The following is a 23,076-nucleotide window of genomic DNA, read 5'->3' as shown; positions in this document are numbered from 1 at the left end:
GCCCCGGGGAACAGCGCTTACTGTAACGCTTCTTCTCTGGAGCCCTTCCGTGTGGTACTGATGTGGCACACGCATGCCACACGTGTGCCCCAAGTATTACACACATGAATACTGACATCTCAGGTACCGGAAATATCAGGACGTGTAACAGAGGCGTTATAGCTTGTTTTTATGTTTGGCTGCTGTCACACACTAAAGATGGCTTTTGAGGCAAAAGACAGCAATTTTTTTTTTTTCCGGGTGGGTGGGGGCGTTTATACCATCCATATGTGGTAAAATTGATAAGGCAGTTTTATTCTTCGGGTCAGTACGATTACATATACCGTATTTTTCGGACTATAAGACGCACCGGACTATAAGACGCACCCAGGTTTTAGAGGTGGAGAATAGGGAAAAAAATATTTGAAGCAAAAAAATGTGGTAAAATATTTAATAACATACTATTATATGTGGTGTTATTATATATAATAGTATGTTATTATGTTGGAAGCTGCGGGACCAGTGTGGTGTCTGTGAAGTACTATATGAAGATGCTGGAGGGTGAGTATAAGAATGGGGGCACAGGACTTAAGAAAGCACCACTCCAGCACTGCAAAATAACACTGGAGTGCTGCTTTAAAATCCCATGGGAGAACTCTAACTCCCAGCATGTCCTGCAGATCCTATGACATGCTGGGAGTTATAGTTCACTAAAGGAGTGGCAGAGTGCTTTATTGTGTTTTGGAAAGACTAACCTCTTAATTGTGGCAGCCAGCCTGTGGTGAGGTAAAAGTATCCCATGACTGCACACACAGAGCCCTCCCTCTTGTTACCTTTCCACAGCACAGGTAATGGAAGCCTGCAGATTCTAGTGTTGGAATCTGAAGGACCTGTGATGATGTCAAGAAGAGGGAGGGCTCTGTGCTGCCATGTGATGCTCCAGCCCGCCCACTTCTGACATCATCACAGGTCCTCCTTGTGCACACTGCACAGCACTCAGCGTCCAGCCCAGGAAGGTAGGCAGCGATCTCCTCTCCCCAGGACCCTGCTGCTGCTGCCTCCTCCTCCCCCGGACACACGGATCTCCCCAGCTGCTGCAGGAATCAGCGCTGAGGAAACCATGTATGTCCCGGCTTAAGTGCAGTATTCATTTGCTGCTCCCGGCTCACCGCTCAGCTGATAGGTGGGCGGGGAGTAGCTAATGAATATTCACTGCACTTAATCATCGGGACCACATGGTTTCCCCAGCACTGATTCCTGGCAGCGGGGACATTTTTCTGCCTCCTGAAGTGGAATAACAGTGCGATCCCACTCGCTGCTGCCCCTCTCCCCACATGCTACATCCCTACCATAAGAGGCACCCACACTTTCCTCCCAAATTTGGAGGAAAAAAAGTGCGTCTTATGGTCAGAAAAATACGGTACCTCATTTATATATATTTTTTTATGTTTTGGCGCTTTTATACAATAAAAACAATTGTATATAAAAAATAATTATTTTTGCATCCCTTTATTCTAAGAGCTATAACTTTTTTATTTTTCCGCTGATGGAGCTGTATGGCAGCTTTTTTTTTTGCGGGACAAGATGACGTTTTCAGCGGTACCATGATTATTTATATTCGTCTTTTTGATCGTGTGCTACTCCACTTTTTGTTCAGCAGTATGATGATAAAGCACTGTTTTTTGCCTTTTTTTATGGTGTTTACTAAAGGGCTTAACTAGTGGGACAGTTTTATAAGTCGGGTCATTACAGACGCGGCAATACCAAATATGTGTATTGTTATTGTTTAGATTTTTTTTCATTCAAATATTTATTTAGTGATAGAATAAATATTGATTTTTTAATTTATTTTTTAAATATTTTTACAATTGTTTAAAAAAAATTTGTTTTACATTATTCTGACTATTACACTTTGTCCCACTATGTGACAATCATTTTTTGCAGGCTGATCGCTTCTATAGCATGCAGATGAAGCAGCAGTTCTAGTACGGCACATGCCGCGAAGGGGTTAAAGGTCGTGTCTCTTTGAGCCCACATCATTCCCTGCACTTGGTGGCTGACTTTATCAGCAATCACGCAACTTTAAAAGCTGCAGGTGGAGCGGTGCTCCACCCTCGGCTGTTGACCAGTTAAATTCAAATGAAACGATGGCACTCCGTGATCTCATAAAAACTTCTTTATTGAAGTAAGTTAAAACATAGATGTGGGGGGGGGCGAGTCCTACAGTGTCTGACAGCCGTGTCGCATGAATATAACGCTTCAACGGGTCCAGTTACGGCTCGATGTGGATGGGCAGTACCTTATATTGAAAGATACGCCTCTAGTTTTGAACTTCACTGTAATAAAAAAAATGTCACAGAAATATTTTTTATAAAAACACAGTTATATCTATCTTGTTTAAATTTAGGGTTTAAATTTCTGTATCTGACCAATTTGATTCAGTCCAGTTTAAAATAGATCTCTTTAAAGCTATTAGAAAGGTCCATTTATTTAAATACGGTAACTGCGGGAAGTTGTCTAGAACCCTATCCTGGGGAAATCCCATATGAAGTAGAACCTGTAGGCTAAGTGTACGCTAGGCCTTTTTGCAAGGTTTTTTCATGCAAATTTTCAGCTGTTTTACAGTACCAGAAAAGTGTGTGAGATTTCAAAAATCTCATGCATACACCTAGGTTTTTTGGCATCACGATTTTGTGCTTTGCATGTTTTTTTATGCAATACAGCATATCACTTCTTTCAGCGTTTTATCAGCGTTTTTCACCCATTGAAATTAATGAATAGGTGGTGAAAAAAGCACCAAAAACACAGGTATCAGATTTTGCTGTGTGTTTTGTGCAAAACCTGATTCTATAGAATAGGACTTTTTTTCAACACTAAACTTTATCTTCACGCACAAGAGACAAATCTAGCATCCCAAAACCACAGCAAAAAACACAAGAAAAATCAAGGAAACCCTGCTTCTTTCCTGTCAAGAGATCAGGTTTGCTGCAGAAAAAAACACCTAGTGTGAACTTAGGCTTCAGAACACATGATTCTAGCAGCAATGTAGTTGCAGAGGATGTGGAATTATTATTGAGAATCAACAATACAGGATTAGCACGACGGGATAATAATGAGAATGACTTGCCCAAACATTTTCTGGGAAGAGTCCCTTATATGCCACCTATGGCATCTGGCAATGCCATTAATTTATTTCATGATCTAGTAGTACGTGATGCTGAAGCTCTAATTTAGCCAGAAATGCCATCCAATTTGAATGAGGGAGAATTATGCGCTTTGAAAAAAATAAAAATTGGAAGGATGTGGTGGTGCGACAGGCTGACAAGGGGGTAAATATAGTTCTACTTACAAGCGTATATTATGAAAAAGAGTCTATGAGACAACTCTCAGACATTACTACGTATACCTCCGTCTCAGTATCCTACAAATAAGTTCAAATCCAATCTCTTGAGTAAAAAATCAAAGTGCAAAAATGGAAAATCACAAGGTCATGAAGGAGTTAATATTGAGCAGAATAAAATATGCTGACATCACCATATATACCGTATGAGCCTGCACACAGCCCTCTATATACTGTATGAGCCAACACACACAACCCCTATGTATCGTAGGAGCCAACACACAGCCCTTTGTATACAGTATGAGCCACCACGTAATCTCTTATCAAAATGAGCTCCAACATAGCCTCCTATATACACTGTGAGCCCCCACATAGCCTCTCTATACACAATTTGAGCCCCCTATGTATACTATGAGCCCTCACATAGCCTCCGACATTCAGTATGAGCCCCCACATATCCTTCTATGTACAGCATTAGCCTCTGATATATATCATGTGCCCCACATAGCCTTTTATATACAGCATGTGCTCTACATAGCCATACAGCATGTACACCACATAGCCTCTTATATACAGCATATACCCCACATAGCCTCTTATATATAGCATGTGCCCCACATAGCCTCTTATATACAGCATGTGCCTCCCGTAACATCTTATATGCTTAATGTGCTCCACAAATCCTCTTATACACAGCATGTGCCCCACATAGCCTCTGATATACAGAGAATGCCCCGCATAGCCGCTTAAATACAGCATGTGTCCCTCATAGCCTCCATTATACAGTATTTGCCCCCACATAGCCTGCAATATACAGTATGAGCCCCCCACAGTTCCCTGGGATATGCACAAACTGCCACATTTCGAACTAGTGCGTTCTTAATCATAGTATGATATGATATCCCAGTAGTGGGTGTTGGTTTAAATAGTAATTCTACAGGAAATTACATTAATAGATCACCATTCACTAACAAAAATATTAATTAGTTATATCTTGAATTTAATGTTTACCAAGTTAATTATTTTAATAAATGTACATTAAATCCGTTCTAATATTCATGCCATTTGGCATTCTAGTATTTAATTTCCGGATCCATGATGCTTCCTTATGTTTTAAGATACATGATCTATCACCTCCCCTTTTGGGTGGAGGAATTTTCTTAACGTCACCAACCCTCAATGTGCTGAGATCACCATCACGATTATTGAGAAAATGTCAGGAGACACCAGACAAGCTACGTGTTGTTTTGTTCTGTGCATCAAGCATACGTTCAGATATGCGTTTTTGCAGCGCTTTAGTGGTGCATCTAACATATAGTTTTTTACATTTCACACAGTTTATGACATTGACTAGGGTTAATGCCGTTGAAAAAATAATACTCTTCATGCCTGCCATCTTGCTTCGTGCTTTTAAATTCGGTTAGGGGTTAATAAGCAGAATGTTGGAACGTGCTTGTTTTTGCTAGCATTATCAGACAATACCCATCTGTGAAAATGTGAATATCCCTTTAATTATAAAGGGTTCATAAATCTGAGGACTCATGAGCTTGTATGCTCAGGTTTACTTACATATTTCTATATAGCTATTCATTGTTTAGGCTTAGTCTGTCTTGCTGTTCACAACCTGTATAAGATGTTTGATTATGAAGTCTCACTTCTGCTTTGCATTTTTATATTGCCAGAAACTTATGGATCGGTTTGATTTTGGGGATGAGAATGAAGACTCAAAAAAGGATGCATCACAAATGTAAGGAATTTTGCTATTATAAAATGTTCTTCTTTTTATACATAAACATTTATAATGTTATCTGAAAATAGAACAACAAATGTGGCTTTACAATTAAAAAAGAAAACAGATTTTATTAAAACAAATCACTGAAATGACGTAGGCTGGTGCTGCATGGTGACACTTGGTTGTACACAGATCACAGTGAAGTCTCCGGAGTAACACATAACACAACCTAATATGTTGTTTTTCGGTGGGTGTCCATCTCTGACTTCATCGAATTCCCATTCGGATATACGGTATATACTCGTGTATAAGCCGAGTTTTTCAGCACATTTCCGGCTTCCAGAAGACATCCTACTCACCCTCCAGCGTTTCCTCGCAGCATCTCCTCGTTGGTCCCGGCGCCCTCGCAGTATCTCGTTGGTTCCGGCATCCAGCAGCTCTTCCTGTGCTGAGCGATCACGTGTTACCGCTCACTAAGGTAATGAATATGCATGCGTCTCCACTCCCATATGTGTGGAGGGAATATTCATTACCTTAATAAGCGGTGCCACATGATCGCTCAGCACAGGAAGAGCTGCTGGTGCCAGAATGAGGTGCTTCGAGATCACACTTGGAGGGTGAGTAGGATGTTTTTTTGTTTTTTTTTGTAATGGGAAGCATGCATACCAGGTCAGGACGAGGGGAGCCACGTATTCCAGGACAGCGATAGGGGGCGCCATTCATACCAGGACAGGGATGAGGGGACAATGCATACCTGGCTTATACTCGAGTCAATAAGCTTACCCAGTATTTCATGGCAAAATTAGGTGTTGATAAGCCAAACCTCTGACTCCTCAGTTTCCCTGACTCCCGACTCCACAGCATCGGTCACTACTGAGCATGTACATTAAGTGTTGCAGATTCTCAAATAACAGCCTAGATCCTTAGATCAGGGACAGAACAGACATTTATAGGGCATTTCATAACTTTCCCAAATTCTTATGAAACATTTACAACACATACTTCACCGAACAACTGTACCCAATTTATTAGAAAATTTTGGAGTCTATCCATTTTATTCGGACTCCGTCAGAATGGACAACGGACCCACGACTCCAACTCCACAGCCCTGGGCTCACATGTGACCCACAGTAACCATGGAGGACCAGGAATAATATTTGTGCTTCCGCAAGAGCTGCTATAAGTATTTTTCTACATGAGCAGACCACCAAATATTTCCTGCAAACATTGTAAATTTACACTTGTCAGAACTGAAGAAGCAAACTTTGAAAAAAAAAAACAATTTGTGTCAGCCTCAAAACTTTTGCCCACGACCGTATATTGTAGTTGTTGTAATTTGTTAGTAGTGAAAGGGTTAAAGACCATCAGTTACATTGTGCATTACATTATGTTTTCCTTTATATTATGGAACTGCGTTTTACAGCTATTTTTTATGAGTTCCCTTCTGGATATATCTGTCATCAGATTCACCTTTCTAGCATTAGAGATGCAGGATGTAAGCTTGTATTTAGAGCAGCCTTTGTTCATGTTCTGCTTGTTAGCTTGCCCTAACACTACAAGATATTGCTTCTCGACTAGCCGACTACATTTATTGTCTTTTTCAGCCCCCTTGTTCCAGATTCTATGAACAATTCACTTTTCCATCAGCTTGCGGAGCATTTACAGCAGCAAAATCTAGAGCATCTACGTCATCAGTTCTTGGAGCATCAGCAGCATACTCCCAAGGTACATTGTCTGTACAGTTATAATACATTCACTAGAAACAAAAACATGTAAAATGTGGTCTTCCATGAATGTTTCCTAACTTCCAGTTATAAAAACTCAACGGGAAAAGAATACTTTTATGAAAAAGATGAACCGAGCAAATCAGCCCATTTCAGCTTCTTAATCAATGTTATTTTGTTCAGTTTAGTTATGTCTCCATTGTCTGGTCTTTACTGTAAATTGAAAGCATCACTCTAGCATTTTTTTATTATTTCAGAGCTGGAGTGGCGCTTTAAATGTAAGTCCCCTGCCCCTGGTCATATACTCACCCTCCGGCATTTTCATAGTTTTTCGGCACCGCTCCGGTCCCGCGTCACTTATGAGCGCAGCTTCTGACTGGCTATGATTCTTTCCTCATGTGCAGGCATTGCATGATCTTGGGTATCCATGGCTACAACCACTTGCAATTTGCTTACTAACTAATATGGTTCTAACCATGGATACTGAAGGTCCTCCAACACCTGCACATGAGGAAAGAGACATAGCGAATCAGAAAAACTATACTACATTTCTAATAGGAGGTATTTGCTAATATTATTACACCTTCTACATATTGGGATAGGAACTTGGAGATGGGAATACTCCTTTAATCCTTTAACACATTAAACCTCTTCAACCCCCAGCCTGTTTTCACATTCCAGACCAGACTGATTTTGCCAATTCTGACCACTGTCACTTTATGTAGTAATAACTCTGGAACGCTTCAATGGATCCCACTGATTCTGAGATTGTTTTTCGTGACAAATTGTATTTCATGTGGTAAATTTAGGTCAATATTTTTTGCGTTTAATTTTGAAAATATCATAATTTTGGCGAAAATGTTTCAATTTTTAGACTTAATTTTTACACCCTTAAAGGGAACCTGTGAGCAGGATTGTGCACAGTAACCTACAGACAGTGTCAGGTCAACGCCGTTATACTAAATAAAAGGATTCCTTGGTTCATGAAATCCTTCTTGTGGTTGTTTCTTCATCTTTATTTTCCTAGAATAGTTTGCGGACTCCATATTCAGAGCCTCTAAGTGCTAGAAGAGCAGAATTCACCCTCAAGTGACCACATTTTGGAAATTACACCCCTCTGGAAGTTTATCTACGAGTGTAGTGATGATTTGACTCCTTGGATGTTTCGCAGAAACAAGCATCAGTGGATGTTGCGGAGTGAAAATTGAAAATCTGCCTTTTTAGTGCCCATAAATTGTGCCAAGCTCGTGCTGCTGGAGGCACGCACCCTGTAAATTAGGCGGCTATCATTGCCACAGAAATTCCAAACATGTGGACCTTACAGTGGGGAATCCGGCACTATGTGACAGGATCGGTCATGGACAGCTCCCGGCACATTAACCCCTGAAACACTGCGATCAAACATGATCGCAGTGTTCCGGCGGCATAGGGAAGCATCGCGCAGGGAGGGGGCCACCTGCGTGCTTCCCTGAGACCCTCAGAACAACGCGATGTGATTGCGTTCTTCCGAGCGTCTCCTCCGTCCTCCTCCTTGCAGGCCCCGGATCCAAGATTGCCCCGGGGGGGCTTCCGGGTCCTGCAGGGAAGTGGCTTGCAAGCGCCTGCTGAGAGCAGGTGCCGGCAAGCCTCCTGCACTGCCTGTCAGATCGCTGATCTGACACAGTGCTTTGCAAAGTGTCAGATCAGCGATCTGACACTATATAGTCATGTCCCCCCTGGGGCAATGTTATAAAGTAAAAAAAAATATTAACACATGTAAAAAAAAAAAAAAATTCCTAAATGAAGAAAAAAAATTAAAATATTGTTCCAATAAATAAATTTCTTTATGTAAATAAAAAAAAATAAAGTACACATATTTAGTATCCCGCATCCGTAACGACCTATAAAACTATCCCACTAGTTAACTCCATCAGTGAATAAACTAAATCATAAATAAACATGGTATCGCTGAAAACGTCATCTTGTGCTGCAAAAATCGAGCCGCCATACAGCGTCATCAGCGAAAAAATAAAAAAGTTATAGCCCTCAGAATAAAGCGATGCAAACATAATTATTTTTTCTATAAAACAGTTCTTATTGTATAAGCGCCAAAACATGAAAAAATTTATATAAATGAGGTATCGCTGTAATCGTACTGACCCGAAGAATGAAACTGCTTTATCAATTTTACCATATGCGGAACGGTATAAACGCCCCCCCCCCCCAATAGAAATTCATGAATTGATGGTTTTTGTTCATTCTGTCCAACAAAAATCAGAATAAAAAGCGATCAAAAAATGTCATGTGCCCAAAAATGGTACCAATAAAAACGTCAACTCGTCCCACAAAAAACAAGAGCTCACATGACTGTGGAGCAAAATATGGAAAAATTATAGCTCTCAAAATGTGGTAACGCAAAAACTATTTTTTGCAATAAAAAGAGTCTTAGTGTGTGACCGCTGCCAAACATAAAAACTCGCTATAAATAGTAAATCAAACCCCCCTTTATCACCGCCTTAGTTAGAGAAAAATAATAAAAATGTATTTATTTCTATTTTCCCATTAGGGCTAGGGTTAGGGATGGGGCTAAAGTTAGGGTTAGGGTTGGGGATAAAGTTAGGGTTGGGGTTTGGATTACATTTACGGTTGGGATTAGGGTTAGGGGTGTGTTAGGGTTAGGGGTGTGGTTAGGGTTATGGTTGGAATTAGGGTTAGGGGTGTGGTTAAGGTTATGGTTGGGATTAGGGTTAGGGATGTGTTGGAGTTAGGGGTGTGGTTAGGGGTGTGTTGGGGTTAGGGGTGTGGTTAGGGTTAGGGGCGTGTTTGGGTTAGGGGTGTGGTTAGAGTTATGGTTAGGGTTGGGATTAGGGTTAGGGGTGTGTTGAGGTTAGGGTTGGAGTTAGAATTGGGGGGGTTTCCACTGTTTAGGCGCATCAGGGGCTCTCCAAATGCGACATGGCGTCCGATCTCAACATCAGCCAATTCTGCATTGAAAAAGTAAAACATTGCTCCTTCCCTTCCGAGCTCTCCCGTATGCACAAACGGGTGTACCCCAACATATGGGGTATCAGCGTTCTCAGGACAAATTGGACAACAACTTTTGGGGTCCAATTTCTCTTGTTACCCTTCGGAAAATAAAAATTGGGGGGCTAAAATATCATTTTTGTGGGAATAAAAAGATTTTTTATTTTCACGGCTCCGCGTTATAAACTGTAGTGAAACACTTGGGGGTTGAAAGTTCTCACAACACATCTAGATAAGTTCCTTGGGGGGTCTAGTTTCCAATATAAGGTCACTTATGGGGGGGTTTCTACTGTTTAGGTACATCAGGGCTCTGCAAACGCAACATGACGCCCGTAGACCATTCCATCTAAGTCTGCATTCCAAACGGCGCTCCTTCCCTTCCGAGCTCTGCCATGCGCCCAAACGGTGGTGCCCCCCCCCATATATGGAGTTTCAGCGTACTCAGGACAAATTGGAGAACAACTTTTGGGGTCCAATGTCTCGTGTTACCTTTGGGAAAATACAAAACTGAGGGCTAAAAAATAATTTTTGTGGAAAAAAAAATAGATTTTTTTATTTTCACGGCTCTGCATTATAAACTGTAGTGAAACACTTAAGGGTTCAAAGTTCTCACAACACATCTAGATAAGTTCCTTGGGGGGTCTACTTTCCAAAATGGTGTCACTTGTGGGGGGTTTCCACTGTTTAGGCCCATCAAGGGCTCTCCAAACGCGACATGGTGTCCTATCTCAATTCCAGTCAATGTTGCATTGAAAAGTCAAACGGCGCTCCTTCCCTTCCGAGCTCTGCCATGCGCCCAAACAGTGGTTTACTCCCACATATGGGGTATCAGCGTAGTCAGGGCAAATTGCACAACAACTTTTGGGGTCCAATTTCTTCTGTTACCCTTGGGAAAATAAAAAATTGGGGGCGAAAAGATCATGTTTGTGAAAAAATGATTTTTCTCCTACGTATCATTGGGGGACACAGGACGAATGGGTGTTATGCTGCTGCCACCAGGAGGACACTAAGTTAAACACACACAAAAGATTAACTCCTCCCCTGCAGTATACACCCACGGGCTGGAGAATCCGGAGCCAGTTCTTACTTAGTGTCTCAGGAGGCACTTGGGTCCTCAGGACCCCACCAATTTTTAATTTAACGGAGAGAAGGGGGCGACAGGCAAATTTTCAGCTCTGATCTCCCCCGCACCAACAACGGGCAAGTACATGGAGCGTTCCTCCTGTATCCTTTCCCGCGACGATGGATGCCAGCCCTGGCTCACTTTTCAGTGTGGCGACGGTTCCTTAGCGTTCCGATCTCCCTCCCTCCCTCTCAGGCGACCACGGGGACTAATCATCCACCTAAGTTTCCTGGAGCCAGGGCACAGCCGGACAGAATGACATGGCGTCCGTGCAGCCGCCCACTGCATCACCACTGAATATGGCGGACGACGCATGGCGGCAGAAGCTCTCCACCCTCTCCCTACCAAGGTGAAGGTGGATGGAGCATTGGTTCCATCGCACAGGGTAAGTGCGGGGGCCGACGAGCTGACAGGGGGGGGCCCCTTACTCTCTTACTAATGCGGCTCTGCAGCCGCGGGGCAGCGTTATAATTCTGAGGGGGCACGGCGGTCTTTCCGGCGCTCCGTTGGCGCGGTGGCACCTCGGCCCGGTCCGGACTCCAGCGCCCGCCTACATGCACGCCTACGTCCGCCCAAGACACGCCCCCTCCCTGGGCGCTTCTCGCTCCCGAGAAGCGCCCTTCTCACATCTCGGCGGCCATCTTGGACCAGGAAGTGCGCTGGCGGCTTTGCAGCAACGCAGTGCACAGGACATCAGGATCTCCCTGCCAGGCCACCGCAGAACTTTGGTGAGACGCACTCAGTAGGATTGTCTCCCCCCCTGCCAGTACGCTCACTTAATCACAAATATGTCACAGTCTAAGCAAAAACGGACTGGAAAGACCCACTCCGTTATTTTTGCTGTGTGCACCTCCTGCAAGGTATCTCTGCCCCGAGGTCACACTGACCCGCTGTGCACCGCCTGCGAAATGTCGGCGGCTCAGGTTACTCCGGCCTCTGACCCGGAATGTAGCGAGCCTAGTACCCCCGCATGGGCGTCCTCCCTCGCTCGATCTGTGGCATCCTTGGAAAGGACGATACAGTCTCTCCGTGAGCCGTCCCTTAGCCAGGGCACTTCCACGGATGATATAACGCGGTCTAAGAACCCCTCTCGGCCTAGAGGTCGTTCCGTTTCCAGAAGCCCTCACTCATCCAAAAAGAGGTCCAGGGTAATATCTCCGGTCCGGGATCAGCCTTCCGGCTCAGAGAGCGAAGTCTCTCGTCACTCATCCCCGACTCATAGCAGGGAATCCCTCCTGGACGACGCGTCCAACGCGTCCTGTTCCCCAGAGTATCATCACGATCAAGAGACTTTAGATTCTCTCATAGACTCTGTAAGTCAGACACTACAGTTAGAGGAGGAAACCCCGTCCAAGGCGGTTCATCCCGTATCATTCGGGCGAACCACAAAGGCTCGTAAATTTTTTCCTACGCACCCTCAATTCAAGGACATAGTCGATCACCATAGAGTCCGTCCGGATAAACGTTTCTCAGGACAGAAGGCTATGCAATTGAAGTATCCGTTTGCTCAGGACCTAGCTAGGGACTGGTCTCAGTCACCCTCCGTGGACCCGCCAGTGTCGCGGCTAGCCACCAAGGCGGTTCTATCCTCCTCTGAGGGTGCGTCCATCAAGCATCCCACTGATAGACAAATTGAACAGATGGCTCGCTCGGCCTTTGAAGCCTCCTCGGCTTCTCTCTTTCCCTCTTTTGCCGTCACGTGGGTTGCAAAAGCTATGTCCCATTGGGCCGAGTCTTTATCCTCTACAGCACTACGTGCCGACTTACCCCCAGAAATTTCACACCTGGCCACTCAGATCGCTAGAGCGGGGGACTTCGTAGTTTCCGCATCCTTAGACGCGGCCAACTGTGCCTCACAGGCAGCGGCCAATGCTGTCACGATCCGCAGATCCCTTTGGCTCAGGGACTGGAAAGCGGACTCGGGATCCAAAAAATCCCTCACGTCTCTTCCATACCAGGGCGAACGCCTATTTGGGGACAAACTAGACAAAATAATTGCAGACTCCACAGGAGGAAAGAGCAAATTCCTTCCCCAGCAACGAACTTTTCGTCCCTTTCGCAACCAACAGGGCCGAGGCCGATATTTCCGTTTCGGCTCCAATTGGTCCAATCCCTCCTCCGCGCCACCCGGCGTCGGGAGAGGTCAGCGTTTCCTCCGCTTCGCGGTCCAGGGGCACCATTTCCAGTTTGTCGCCCTACCCTTCGGGCTGGCCACCGCTCCTCGGGTATTCACCAAGGTCATGGCAGCTGCCGTGGCCATTCTCCATGCTCGAGGCATAGTGGTGTTGCCCTACTTGGACGACATTCTCATAAAAGGCTCCTCTTTTCGATCCTGCTCAGAAGCAGTAGACGTCACCATAAATACCTTTTTGCGCCTGGGTTGGAAAATCAACTTCAAAAAATCTTCCCCAGTCCCGGCTCAAACCATATCCTACCTGGGGATGATCCTAGACTCTTCTCAGGGTCTAGTACTCCTACCTCCGGAAAAGGTATCCACGCTACAGAGAGAAGTCCGAAAGCTTACCCAACCTCGCCCTCACTCCCTACGCTTCTCCATGAGGGTACTCGGCAGGATGGTGGCGGCAATGGAGGCAGTGCCTTTTGCTGTATTTCACCTCCGTCCCCTACAGCACGCCCTTCTAGCAGTATGGGACAGGAATCCTGCCTCGCTCGACCGCCGTCTCCTGCTCTCTCGCCCAATCAGGCAGTCCCTCAGGTGGTGGACCAAGAGGTCCTCCCTGACTCGGGGGAAGTCTTTCCTTCCGGTGCACTGGCTGGTTGTCACAACGGACGCCAGTCTCTTCGGCTGGGGTGCTGTGTTCCAGCGCCACTCGACTCAGGGTCGCTGGTCCCCGCAGGAATCCCAGCTGCCCATCAACATCCTAGAGTTTCGGGCAATCAGACTGGCACTCCGCCATTTTCATCCGTTTCTTTCCGGCCGCGCGGTCAGAGTCCAGTCCGACAACGCCACTGCGGTAGCCTACATCAACCGCCAAGGGGGCACTCGCAGCAAAGCGGCCATGGTCGAGGTAACGCTCATTCTCCGCTGGGCCGAGACCAACCACTCCATACTCTCAGCAGTTTACATCCCAGGCGTGGAAAACTGGGAAGCGGACTTTCTCAGTCGCCACAGTCTCGATCCCGGAGAGTGGTCTCTTCATCCCGCAATCTTTCACCAGATATGCTCTCGATGGGGGACTCCGGACGTGGATCTAATGGCATCTCGCCTCAATTGCCAGGTTCCCGTCTTCATGGCCAGGTCTCACGACCCCTCAGCCTTCGGAGCCGATGCTCTCGTCCTCTCATGGCAGGGTTTCAGACTCCCATACATCTTTCCCCCAATTCCCCTTCTGGCAAAGGTAATCAGGAAGGTCAGGGCAGAACGGATTTCAGTAATTCTCATCGCTCCGGACTGGCCGCGCAGGACATGGTACGCCGAGATGGTGCAACTGGTCTCAGACGTACCTTGGAGGCTGCCGAGCCGCGCAGACCTCCTGTCTCAAGGGCCCATTTACCACCCGAACTCAGAGGCCCTGTGTTTAACGGCGTGGCCGTTGAGTCCTGGGTACTGAGGCAGAAGGGTCTGCCCCAGACGGTTATATCTACCATGCTCCGCGCACGCAAGTCTTCTTCCATGCGCATCTACCACCGCGCCTGGAAGGTATACTTCGCCTGGTGCAGGGATCGGGGACGTTTCCCCCTCCAATTTTCTATTCCTCACATTTTGGAATTCCTCCAATCAGGCGTAGACTTGGGCCTTGCCCTCAGTTCTCTTAAGGGCCAAATTTCTGCTCTCTCGGTTCTTTTCCAGAGAAGGATTGCAAACAGACTGCAAGTCAAGACTTTCATCCAGGGAGTTTCTCATATGGTTCCGCCTTACAGAATGCCCTTGGAACCATGGGACCTGAATCTGGTCCTCTGTGCTCTTCAAGAGCCCCCTTTTGAGCCCTTGCATGAGGTGTCCTTGCTGCTCTTGTCGTGGAAAGTTGCCTTCCTCGTGGCTGTCACGTCTATTAGACGTGTCTCTGAGCTGGCAGCTCTGTCTTGCCAACCTCCTTTCCTCGTGTTCCACCAGGACAAGGTAGTTCTACGGACATGTCCGTCTTTTCTTCCGAAGGTCGTTTCCTCCTTCCATCTTAATGAGGAGATTGTCCTTCCCTCACTGTGCCCTGCTCCTTCTCACCGCACGGAAAGGGCTCTCCACACTCTGGACTTAGTGAGGGGTCTCAGACGTTATGTCTCCAGAACTGCGTCTCTCCGTAGGTCAGACGCCTTGTTCGTTCTTCCGGAAGGGCCACGGAAGGGACTTCCCGCTTCCAAGGCCTCCATTGCCAAGTGGATTCGTTCCACCATCCAAGAGTCCTACCGTGTCAAGGGTCACGCCGCACCTCCGGGGATCAAGGCTCATTCTACCCGGTCAGTCGGCGCGTCCTGGGCCATCCGGCACCAGGCATCGGCAGCGCAGGTCTGCAAGGCTGCTACATGGTCCAGCCTGCATACATTCACGAAGCACTACCATGTGCACTCTCAGGCCTCGGCAGACGCGTCCGTCGGTAGGCGAATCCTACAAGCGGCAGTGTCTCATCTGTAGCTTGTAGGCACGCACAGCATTTATAACTTCTTGTTCCCACCCAGGGACTGCTTTGGGACGTCCCATTCGTCCTGTGTCCCCCAATGATACGTAGGAGAAAAGGAGATTTTTGTGTACTCACCGTAAAATCTTTTTCTCCGAGTCAATCATTGGGGGACACAGCACCCTCCCTGTTAGCCTAGTTTGGCTCGGTTATTCTTTTCAGTCGGTGTTTTGACTGTAACATGTTTACTGTTATTATCTGGTTTACTCCTACTGCTTTGTTACCGAACTGGCTCCGGATTCTCCAGCCCGTGGGTGTATACTGCAGGGGAGGAGTTAATCTTTTGTGTGTGTTTAACTTAGTGTCCTCCTGGTGGCAGCAGCATAACACCCATTCGTCCTGTGTCCCCCAATGATTGACTCGGAGAAAAAGATTTTACGGTGAGTACACAAAAATCTCCTTATTTTTACGGCTCTAACATTATAAACTTCTGTGAAGTACTTGGTGGGTCAAATTGCTCACCACACATCTAGATGAGTTCCTTAGGGGGTCTACTTTCCCAAATGGTGTCATTTGTGGGGGGGGTTCACTGTTTAGGCACATCAGGGGCTCTCCAAACGCGACATGGCGTCCCATCTCAATTCCAGCCAATTTTGCATTGAAAAGTCAAATGGCACTCCTTCCCTTCCGAGCTCTGCCATGCGCCCAAACAGTGGTTCCCCCCACATATGGGGTATCTGCGTACTCAGGACAAATTGTGCAAAAACTTTTGGGGTCCAATTTCTCCTGTCACCCTTGGTAAAATAAAACAAATTGGATCTGAAGTAAATTTTTTGTGAAAAAAAGTTAAATGTTAATTTTTTTTTAAACATTCCAAAAATTCCTGTGAAACCCCTGAAGGGTTAATAAACATCTTGTTTGTAATTTTGAGTTCCATGAGGGGTGCAGTTTTTAGAATGGTGTCACACTTGGGTATTTTCTATCATATAGACCCCTCAAAGTGACTTCAAATGTGATGTGGTCCCTAAAAAAAAAATGGTGTTGTAAAAATGAGAAATTGCTGGTCAACTTTTAACCCTTATAACTCCCTACCAAAAAAAAAAAATTTGGTTCCAAAATTGTGCTGATGTAAAGTAGACATGTAGGAAATTTTGCGTATTAATTATTTTGTGTGACATATCTCTGTGATTTAAGGGCATGAAAATTCAAAGTTGGAAAATTGCGATATTTTTAAAATTTTCTCCAAATTTCCGTTTTTTTCACAAATAAACGCAAGTAGTGTCAAAGAAATTTTACCACTATCGTGAATTACAATATGTCACGAGAAAACAGTGCGAGAAGCACTGCGATCCGTTGAAGCGTTCCAGAGTTATAACCTCATAAAGGGACAGTGGTCAGAATTGTAAAAATTGGCCTGGTCATTGGCATGCAAACCACCCTTGGGGGTTAAGGGGTTAAAGAAAACCAAATAGGTCTGTGAGAGCCAGAATTCTTGCTGGTTGTTAGGTGATCAAATACTTATTTCACACAATAAAATTCAATTTATTTAAAAATCATATGATGTGATTTTCTGTTTTTTTAATTTTTGGTTTTTGTCTCTCACAGTTGAAGTGTACCTTCAATACAAATTACAGACCTCTCTATTGTTTGTAGGTGGGAATACCTGCAAAATCGGCTGCGTATCAAATGTTTATTTTCCCCCAGTGTTTATGTGGTTTTCCCTCGAAAGGGAGGGGGGGGCATTTGGATTTGGGAGACAGTTGGGGGTGAGCAATAGCGCTTTTCCAGAGCCTTTGTGCTACCAGTAACAAGGAAGCCCTCTATATTTTCATTGACAAAGACAGACCTGAGTGGGGACTTTAGTTTTTTGTGGATTGACTTGAGGGATCCATTTACTATAATGAGGCAGGAGAGTTACTCTGGACTCCGTCTGGCCTCTGTTTAGCGGTGTCCTTCTTTTCAGAGCTGCACAAAACTGTGGCCGCTTTTATGCACATCTAAAAAGACGGACACCACTGGATCACAGGCCAGAGTGTCCACAGTGCCTTCATCTGCATCATTATAGATAATCTTCCACTAGAGGTTCTGTCTGAATAACGTGTTTCAGAAATTTACACTGAAACCCCAGTGTAAGCGTGCATAGTGCAGGATGAGCCGAGTCTTACTGCAATCTTTGGGAGGCAGAATGAAAAAATCAACAACAGGAGAAGAATTGCTGTATTTAATTTTTAACGCCATTTCTCGTGCGTATATGTGATTAGACGACTTTATGCTCTAGGTCGGTGCTATTACAGCGATACTAGATTTATATTTTTTTTTATATTTGGCTGCTGTCACACAGTAAAAGACAATTTTTTCACAAATAAAGGTTTTGCGTCGCCATATTTTGAGCACTATAATTTGTCTATATTTTTTCCGCCAGAGTCATATTTGGACTTGTTTTTTGCGGGGCAAGTTGACATTTTTATTAATACCAATTTCAGGCACATGATATTTTTTTGAGTGTTTTTTCAATGTTGTTCACAGTGTGTTACGATTGATAAGATTGCTTTATTCTTTAGGTCAGTACCATTACAGTAATATTACATTTGCAGTATATCTTTTTTTATGTTTTGCCGCTTTTACAAAATAGAAACTATTTTATAGAAAAAAAAATTGTTTTTGCATCGCTTTAGTCTATCACTAAAGTTTAGCTATCACTTTCTTATTTCTCCCCTGACTGAGCCGTATGGTGGCCTGTTTTTTGCATGACAAAACATTTTCAACAGTACTAATTTTGTTTACATTTGTCTTATTGTCACATTTTATTCCACTTTTTGTTTAGCAGTATGATTAAAAGGTTTATTTTTTTTTTCTGTTACAGTGTTCACTGAAGGGTTTAACTAATGTGACAGTTTTATAGATCGGGTTGTTCCGGAAGTGGCGATACCATATATGTGTACTTTTTTTGTTAATTTTTGTTTTTACATATATATATATATATATATATATATATATATATATATATATATATATATATATATATATATATATATATATATATATATATATATATATATATACATACACTGCTCAAAAAAATAAAGGGAACACTAAAATCCAACATCCGAGATATCACTGAATTAAATATTCCAGTTGTAAATCTTTATTCATTACATAGTGGAGTGTGTTGAGAACAATAAAAACTAAAAATTATCAATGTAAATCACAACTAATATCCCACGGAGGTCTGGAGTTGGAATGATGCTCAAAATCAAAGTGGAAAATTAAGTTACAGGCTGATCCAACTTCAGTGGAAATGCTTCAAGACAAGGAAATGATGCTCAGTAGTGTGTGTGGCCTCCACATGCCTGTATGACCTCCCTAGAACGCCTGGGCATGCTCCTGATGAGGCAGCGGATGGTCTCCTGAGGGATCTCCTCCCAGACCTGGACTAAAGCATCCGCCAACTCCTAGACAGTCTGTGGTGCAACGTGACGTTGGTGGATGGTGCGAGATATGATGTCCCAGATGTGTTCAATCGGATTCAAGTCGGGGAAATGGGCGATCCAGTCCATAGCTTCAATGCCTTCATCTTGCAGGAACTGCTGACACACACCAGCCACATGAGGTCTGGCATTGTCCTGCATTAGGAGGAACCCAGGGCTAACCGCACCAGCATATGGTCTCACAAGGGGTCTGAGGATCTCATCTCGGTACCTAATGGCAGTCGGGCTACCAATGGCGAGCACATGGAGTGCTGTGTGGCCCTCCAAAGAAATGCCACCCCACACCATTACTGGCCCACTGCCAAACCGGTCACGCTGCAGGATGTTGCAGGCAGATCACTCTCCACGGCGTCTCCAGACTCTGTCACGTCTGTCACATGTGCTCAGTGTGAACCTGCTTTCATCTGTGAAGAGCACAAGGTGCCAGTTGCGAATTTGCCAATCCTGGTGTTCTGTGGCAAATGCCAGGTGTCCTGCACGGTGTTGGGCTGTGAGCACAACCCCCATCTGTGGACGTCGGGCACTCAGACCATCCTTATGGAGTCGGTTTCTAACCGTTTGCACGTTTGTGGCCTGCTGGAGGTCATTTTGCAGGGGAGGTCATTTTGCAGGGCTCTGGCAGTGCTTCTCCTGTTCCTCCTTGCACAAAGGCTGAGGTAGCGGTCGTGCTGCTGGTTTGTTGCCCTCCTACGACCCCCTCCACGTCTCCTGGTGTGCTGGCCTGTCTCCAGGTAGCAACTCCAACCTCAACACTACGCTGACAGACACAGCAAACCTTGCCACAGCTCGCATTTATGTGCAATCCTGGATGAGCTGGACTACCACTACCTGGATGAGCCACTTGTGTGGGTTGTAGAGTCCGTCTCATGCTACCACGAGTGTGAAAGCACAGCCAACATTCAAAAGTGACCAAAACATCAGCCAGAAAGCATTGGTACTGAGATGTGGTCTGTGGTCCCCACCTGCAGAGCCATTCCTTTATAGAGTGTGTCTTGATAATTGCCAATAATTTCCATCTGTTGTCTATTCCATTTGCACAACAGCATGTGAAATGATTGTCAAACTGTGCTGCTTCCTAAGTGGACAGTTTGATTTCCCAGAACTTTGATTTACTTGGAGTTATAGTCTGTTGTTTAAGTGTTCCCTTTATTTTTTTGAACAGTGTACTTATTGGTTTATATATATATATATATATATATATATATATATATATATATATATATATATATCTGTGTATATATATTTTTTTACAGGCAGACCCGGAGGCCATCCTTTGACATCTGACTGCCATGACAACCCTTGTCTCCCCCGTGATCACATTGCACTGGGGGTGATAGAAGGAGCCCTCTCACAAACTTCTAAATGCCTATTGATCACAGCATCTAGAAGATAACAGAGGGTTAATAACATCAGATTCTGAGCCATTCAGGTCCCGATGATGTCGCCAATCAGAGCTATCATCCAGTACAGGAATCCCAGCGGTTGCAGTATTCTGGTGGTCCTGAGCGCTGCAAGACCGCTGATCATGTAGAAACATTGGCGCTGCACAAAGCCCATCAAACAACGGCATTTATTTACCTCAGCGGTCGTGAAGGGATTAATATATTTTTGCACAAACAGATTTAGTAATACCTGACACTTAAACTCTGGGTTTGTATAGTGAGGGAGTAAAATCTTCTACGCCAGCAATTTGCGTGCTGAAAAGTAATGTTTGGTCATAACAAATCTCCTCATGCATATCTAGATGACCGCTCAGGAGAGCCAGGATATGATGTCTGAGTCCGAAAACTCTGCTACTCCATCACAAGATGACAGTCAGGCCTTTATGGAGAAAGAGGCCCAGCTCCATAGTTCTTTATCATTACAACAAGAGGTAAGGGCTGCATCACTTCTATGATTTTTGGGGAAGAAGAATGTTTCTCTGCAAGGAAAGAGGAACAATCTGCTTCACAGTACGATGAGGGGAAGGGGGCAGTACTGTTACACGGTGTAGGAAAGACCACCTGAACATTGTAATCTGTTTATAAGATTAGATTATTTGGGAGAGAACTGTCCAAAATCACTGCAATCATTGTGTTCAAATCTCTGCCTCTAGGTTCCTCTATTTATGCCATGAAAAGCTGCCAATCAGCGGCTGGAGAGCAATGGGAATGTGCATATTATGAAATACCTAGCACTCCTGCCTTATGAACAGACTCCTCTTCCGCCAAGCAGTGTTAACACTTGGCTATATTAATAGAAACCTTTACATTTTCGAAGCATCACATCCTCACATAACAGAATATCACTTGTGCACTAGCACATAGACGTTTCTTTGCTTGTGTGCAGTCCGTTGTTCATACGGACAGCACGCTAACCGGAAATAAATTCTTTTAGAGATGCTTTTAAAAGGAATCTTTCACCCCATTTGAGCATTGTTAGCTAATACTATGGGCATCCCAAATAATATGGGCAGTCCCAGTGTTCAGCTGCATTCTGAAAAGTCTCACACCTGACAACTTTCCAGAGCACTGGAGAACACTGGACTGGTAGTGACAGTGACTCTCCGGTGTCTGCACAAAAAAAAGTGAAGTCACTGCCCTGAGAAAGGCGAAATAGTGCACAGGAGAGGCGGCAGGCAGAATGCTTAGGCATAGGATTTCTGGCCGTTCATCTGACGTTAAGGACAAGCAGAGAAGGGGGGATGAGAAGTAAAGCATAATGAAAGATGAGTCAGCCTGGAACATCAAAACTGGCATCATCAAGGAGTCATACAAGTATGGTTAGTTTCAGCTTTATACAACCTGTATACTCGTATTATTGGCTAAAAACGCTCAGGTGGGGTGACAGATTCCCTTTAACCCCTTCCCGACCCATGACGCCTATGCGGCGTCATGGAATGATCGCATCCCTGCAGATCGGGTGAAAGGGTTAATTCCTATTTTACCCGATCTGCAGGGAGAGGGGGAGTTGTACTTCAGCCTAGGGGGGGTGGCTTTGCCCCCACGTGGCTACGATCGCTCTGATTGGCTGTTGAAAGTGCAACAGCCAATCAGAGCAATTTGCAATATTTCACCTATGAAAATGGTGAAATATTGCAATCCAGCCATGGCCGATGCTGCAATAGCATCTGCCATGGCTGGAAATCATGTACTGGCCCCCCCCCACCGCCCCCGATCTCCTCCCCAGTCGTCCGTTCTGTCAGGTACCCCCCTCCGTCCCCCTGTTCGCTCCCCCGTGCTCCTGTCCGCTCCCCCGTGCTCCTGTCCGCTCCCCCCGTCCTCCGATCCCCCCCCCTGTGCTCCGATCCACCCCACCACCACCCCCTCATACTTACCGATCCTCCCGGTGTCCGGCCGTCTCCTCGCTGGGCGCCGCCATCTTGGAAAATGGCGGGCGCATGCTCAGTACGCCCGCCGAATCTGCAGGCTGGCAGATTCGTTACAGGTACATTTTGATCGCTGTGGTAGGTTCTACCACAGCGATCAAAATAAAAAAATAATAAATAAACCCCCCCCTTTATCACCCCCATAGGTAGGGACAATAATAAAATAAAGAAAATATTTTTTTTTCTTTTACCACTAGGGTTAGGGTTAGAACTAGGGGTAGGGTTAGGGGTAGGGTTAGGGTTACGGGTAGGGTTAGGGTTAGGGGTAGGGTTATGGCATGTGCACACAGAGCGGATCGGCCGCGGATCCGCAGCGGATCGGCCGCGGATCGGCCGCGGATCCGCCGCGGATCGGCCGCGGATCCGCAGCGGATCGGCCGCGGATCGCAGCGGATCCGCAGCGGATCGGCCGCGGATCGCAGCGGATCCGCAGCGGATCGGCCGCGGATCCGCAGCGGATCTGCAGCGGATCGGCCGCGGATCCGCAGCGGATCGGCCGCGGATCCGCAGTGGATCCGCAGCGGATAGATCCGCAGCAGATTGGCCGCGGATCCGCAGCGGATTGGCCGCGGATCCGCAGCGGATCGGCAGCGGATCCGCAGCGGATTGGCCGCGGATCCGCAGCGGATCCGCAGCGGATTGGCCGCGGATCTGCAGCGGATCCGCAGCGGATTGGCCGCGGATCTGCAGCGGATTGGCAGCAGATTGGCCGCGGATCCGCAGCGGATTGGCAGCGGATTGGCCGC

At 45.6% G+C, this 23,076-nt stretch overlaps 1 protein-coding gene across 8 annotated transcripts in view; it reads left to right on the top strand.

The window, feature by feature from the left end:
- Positions 1-23,076, top strand: part of SCAF8 (SR-related CTD associated factor 8) — a 386,393-nt gene that overhangs the window by 145,743 nt on the left and 217,574 nt on the right. For all 8 annotated transcript variants that reach the window (XM_077289078.1, XM_077289081.1, XM_077289075.1 and 5 more), the window contains 3 exons: positions 5,002-5,066; positions 6,656-6,776; positions 20,708-20,836. In XM_077289078.1, coding sequence (XP_077145193.1) covers positions 5,002-5,066; positions 6,656-6,776; positions 20,708-20,836 — 315 coding nt within the window. The remainder of the gene's footprint in view (positions 1-5,001; positions 5,067-6,655; positions 6,777-20,707; positions 20,837-23,076) is intronic.

This window comes from Ranitomeya variabilis, chromosome 2, assembly GCF_051348905.1.
Source record: "Ranitomeya variabilis isolate aRanVar5 chromosome 2, aRanVar5.hap1, whole genome shotgun sequence".
Classification (NCBI taxonomy): domain Eukaryota; kingdom Metazoa; phylum Chordata; class Amphibia; order Anura; family Dendrobatidae; genus Ranitomeya; species Ranitomeya variabilis.
This window is presented reverse-complemented; position numbering and strand designations above follow the sequence as displayed.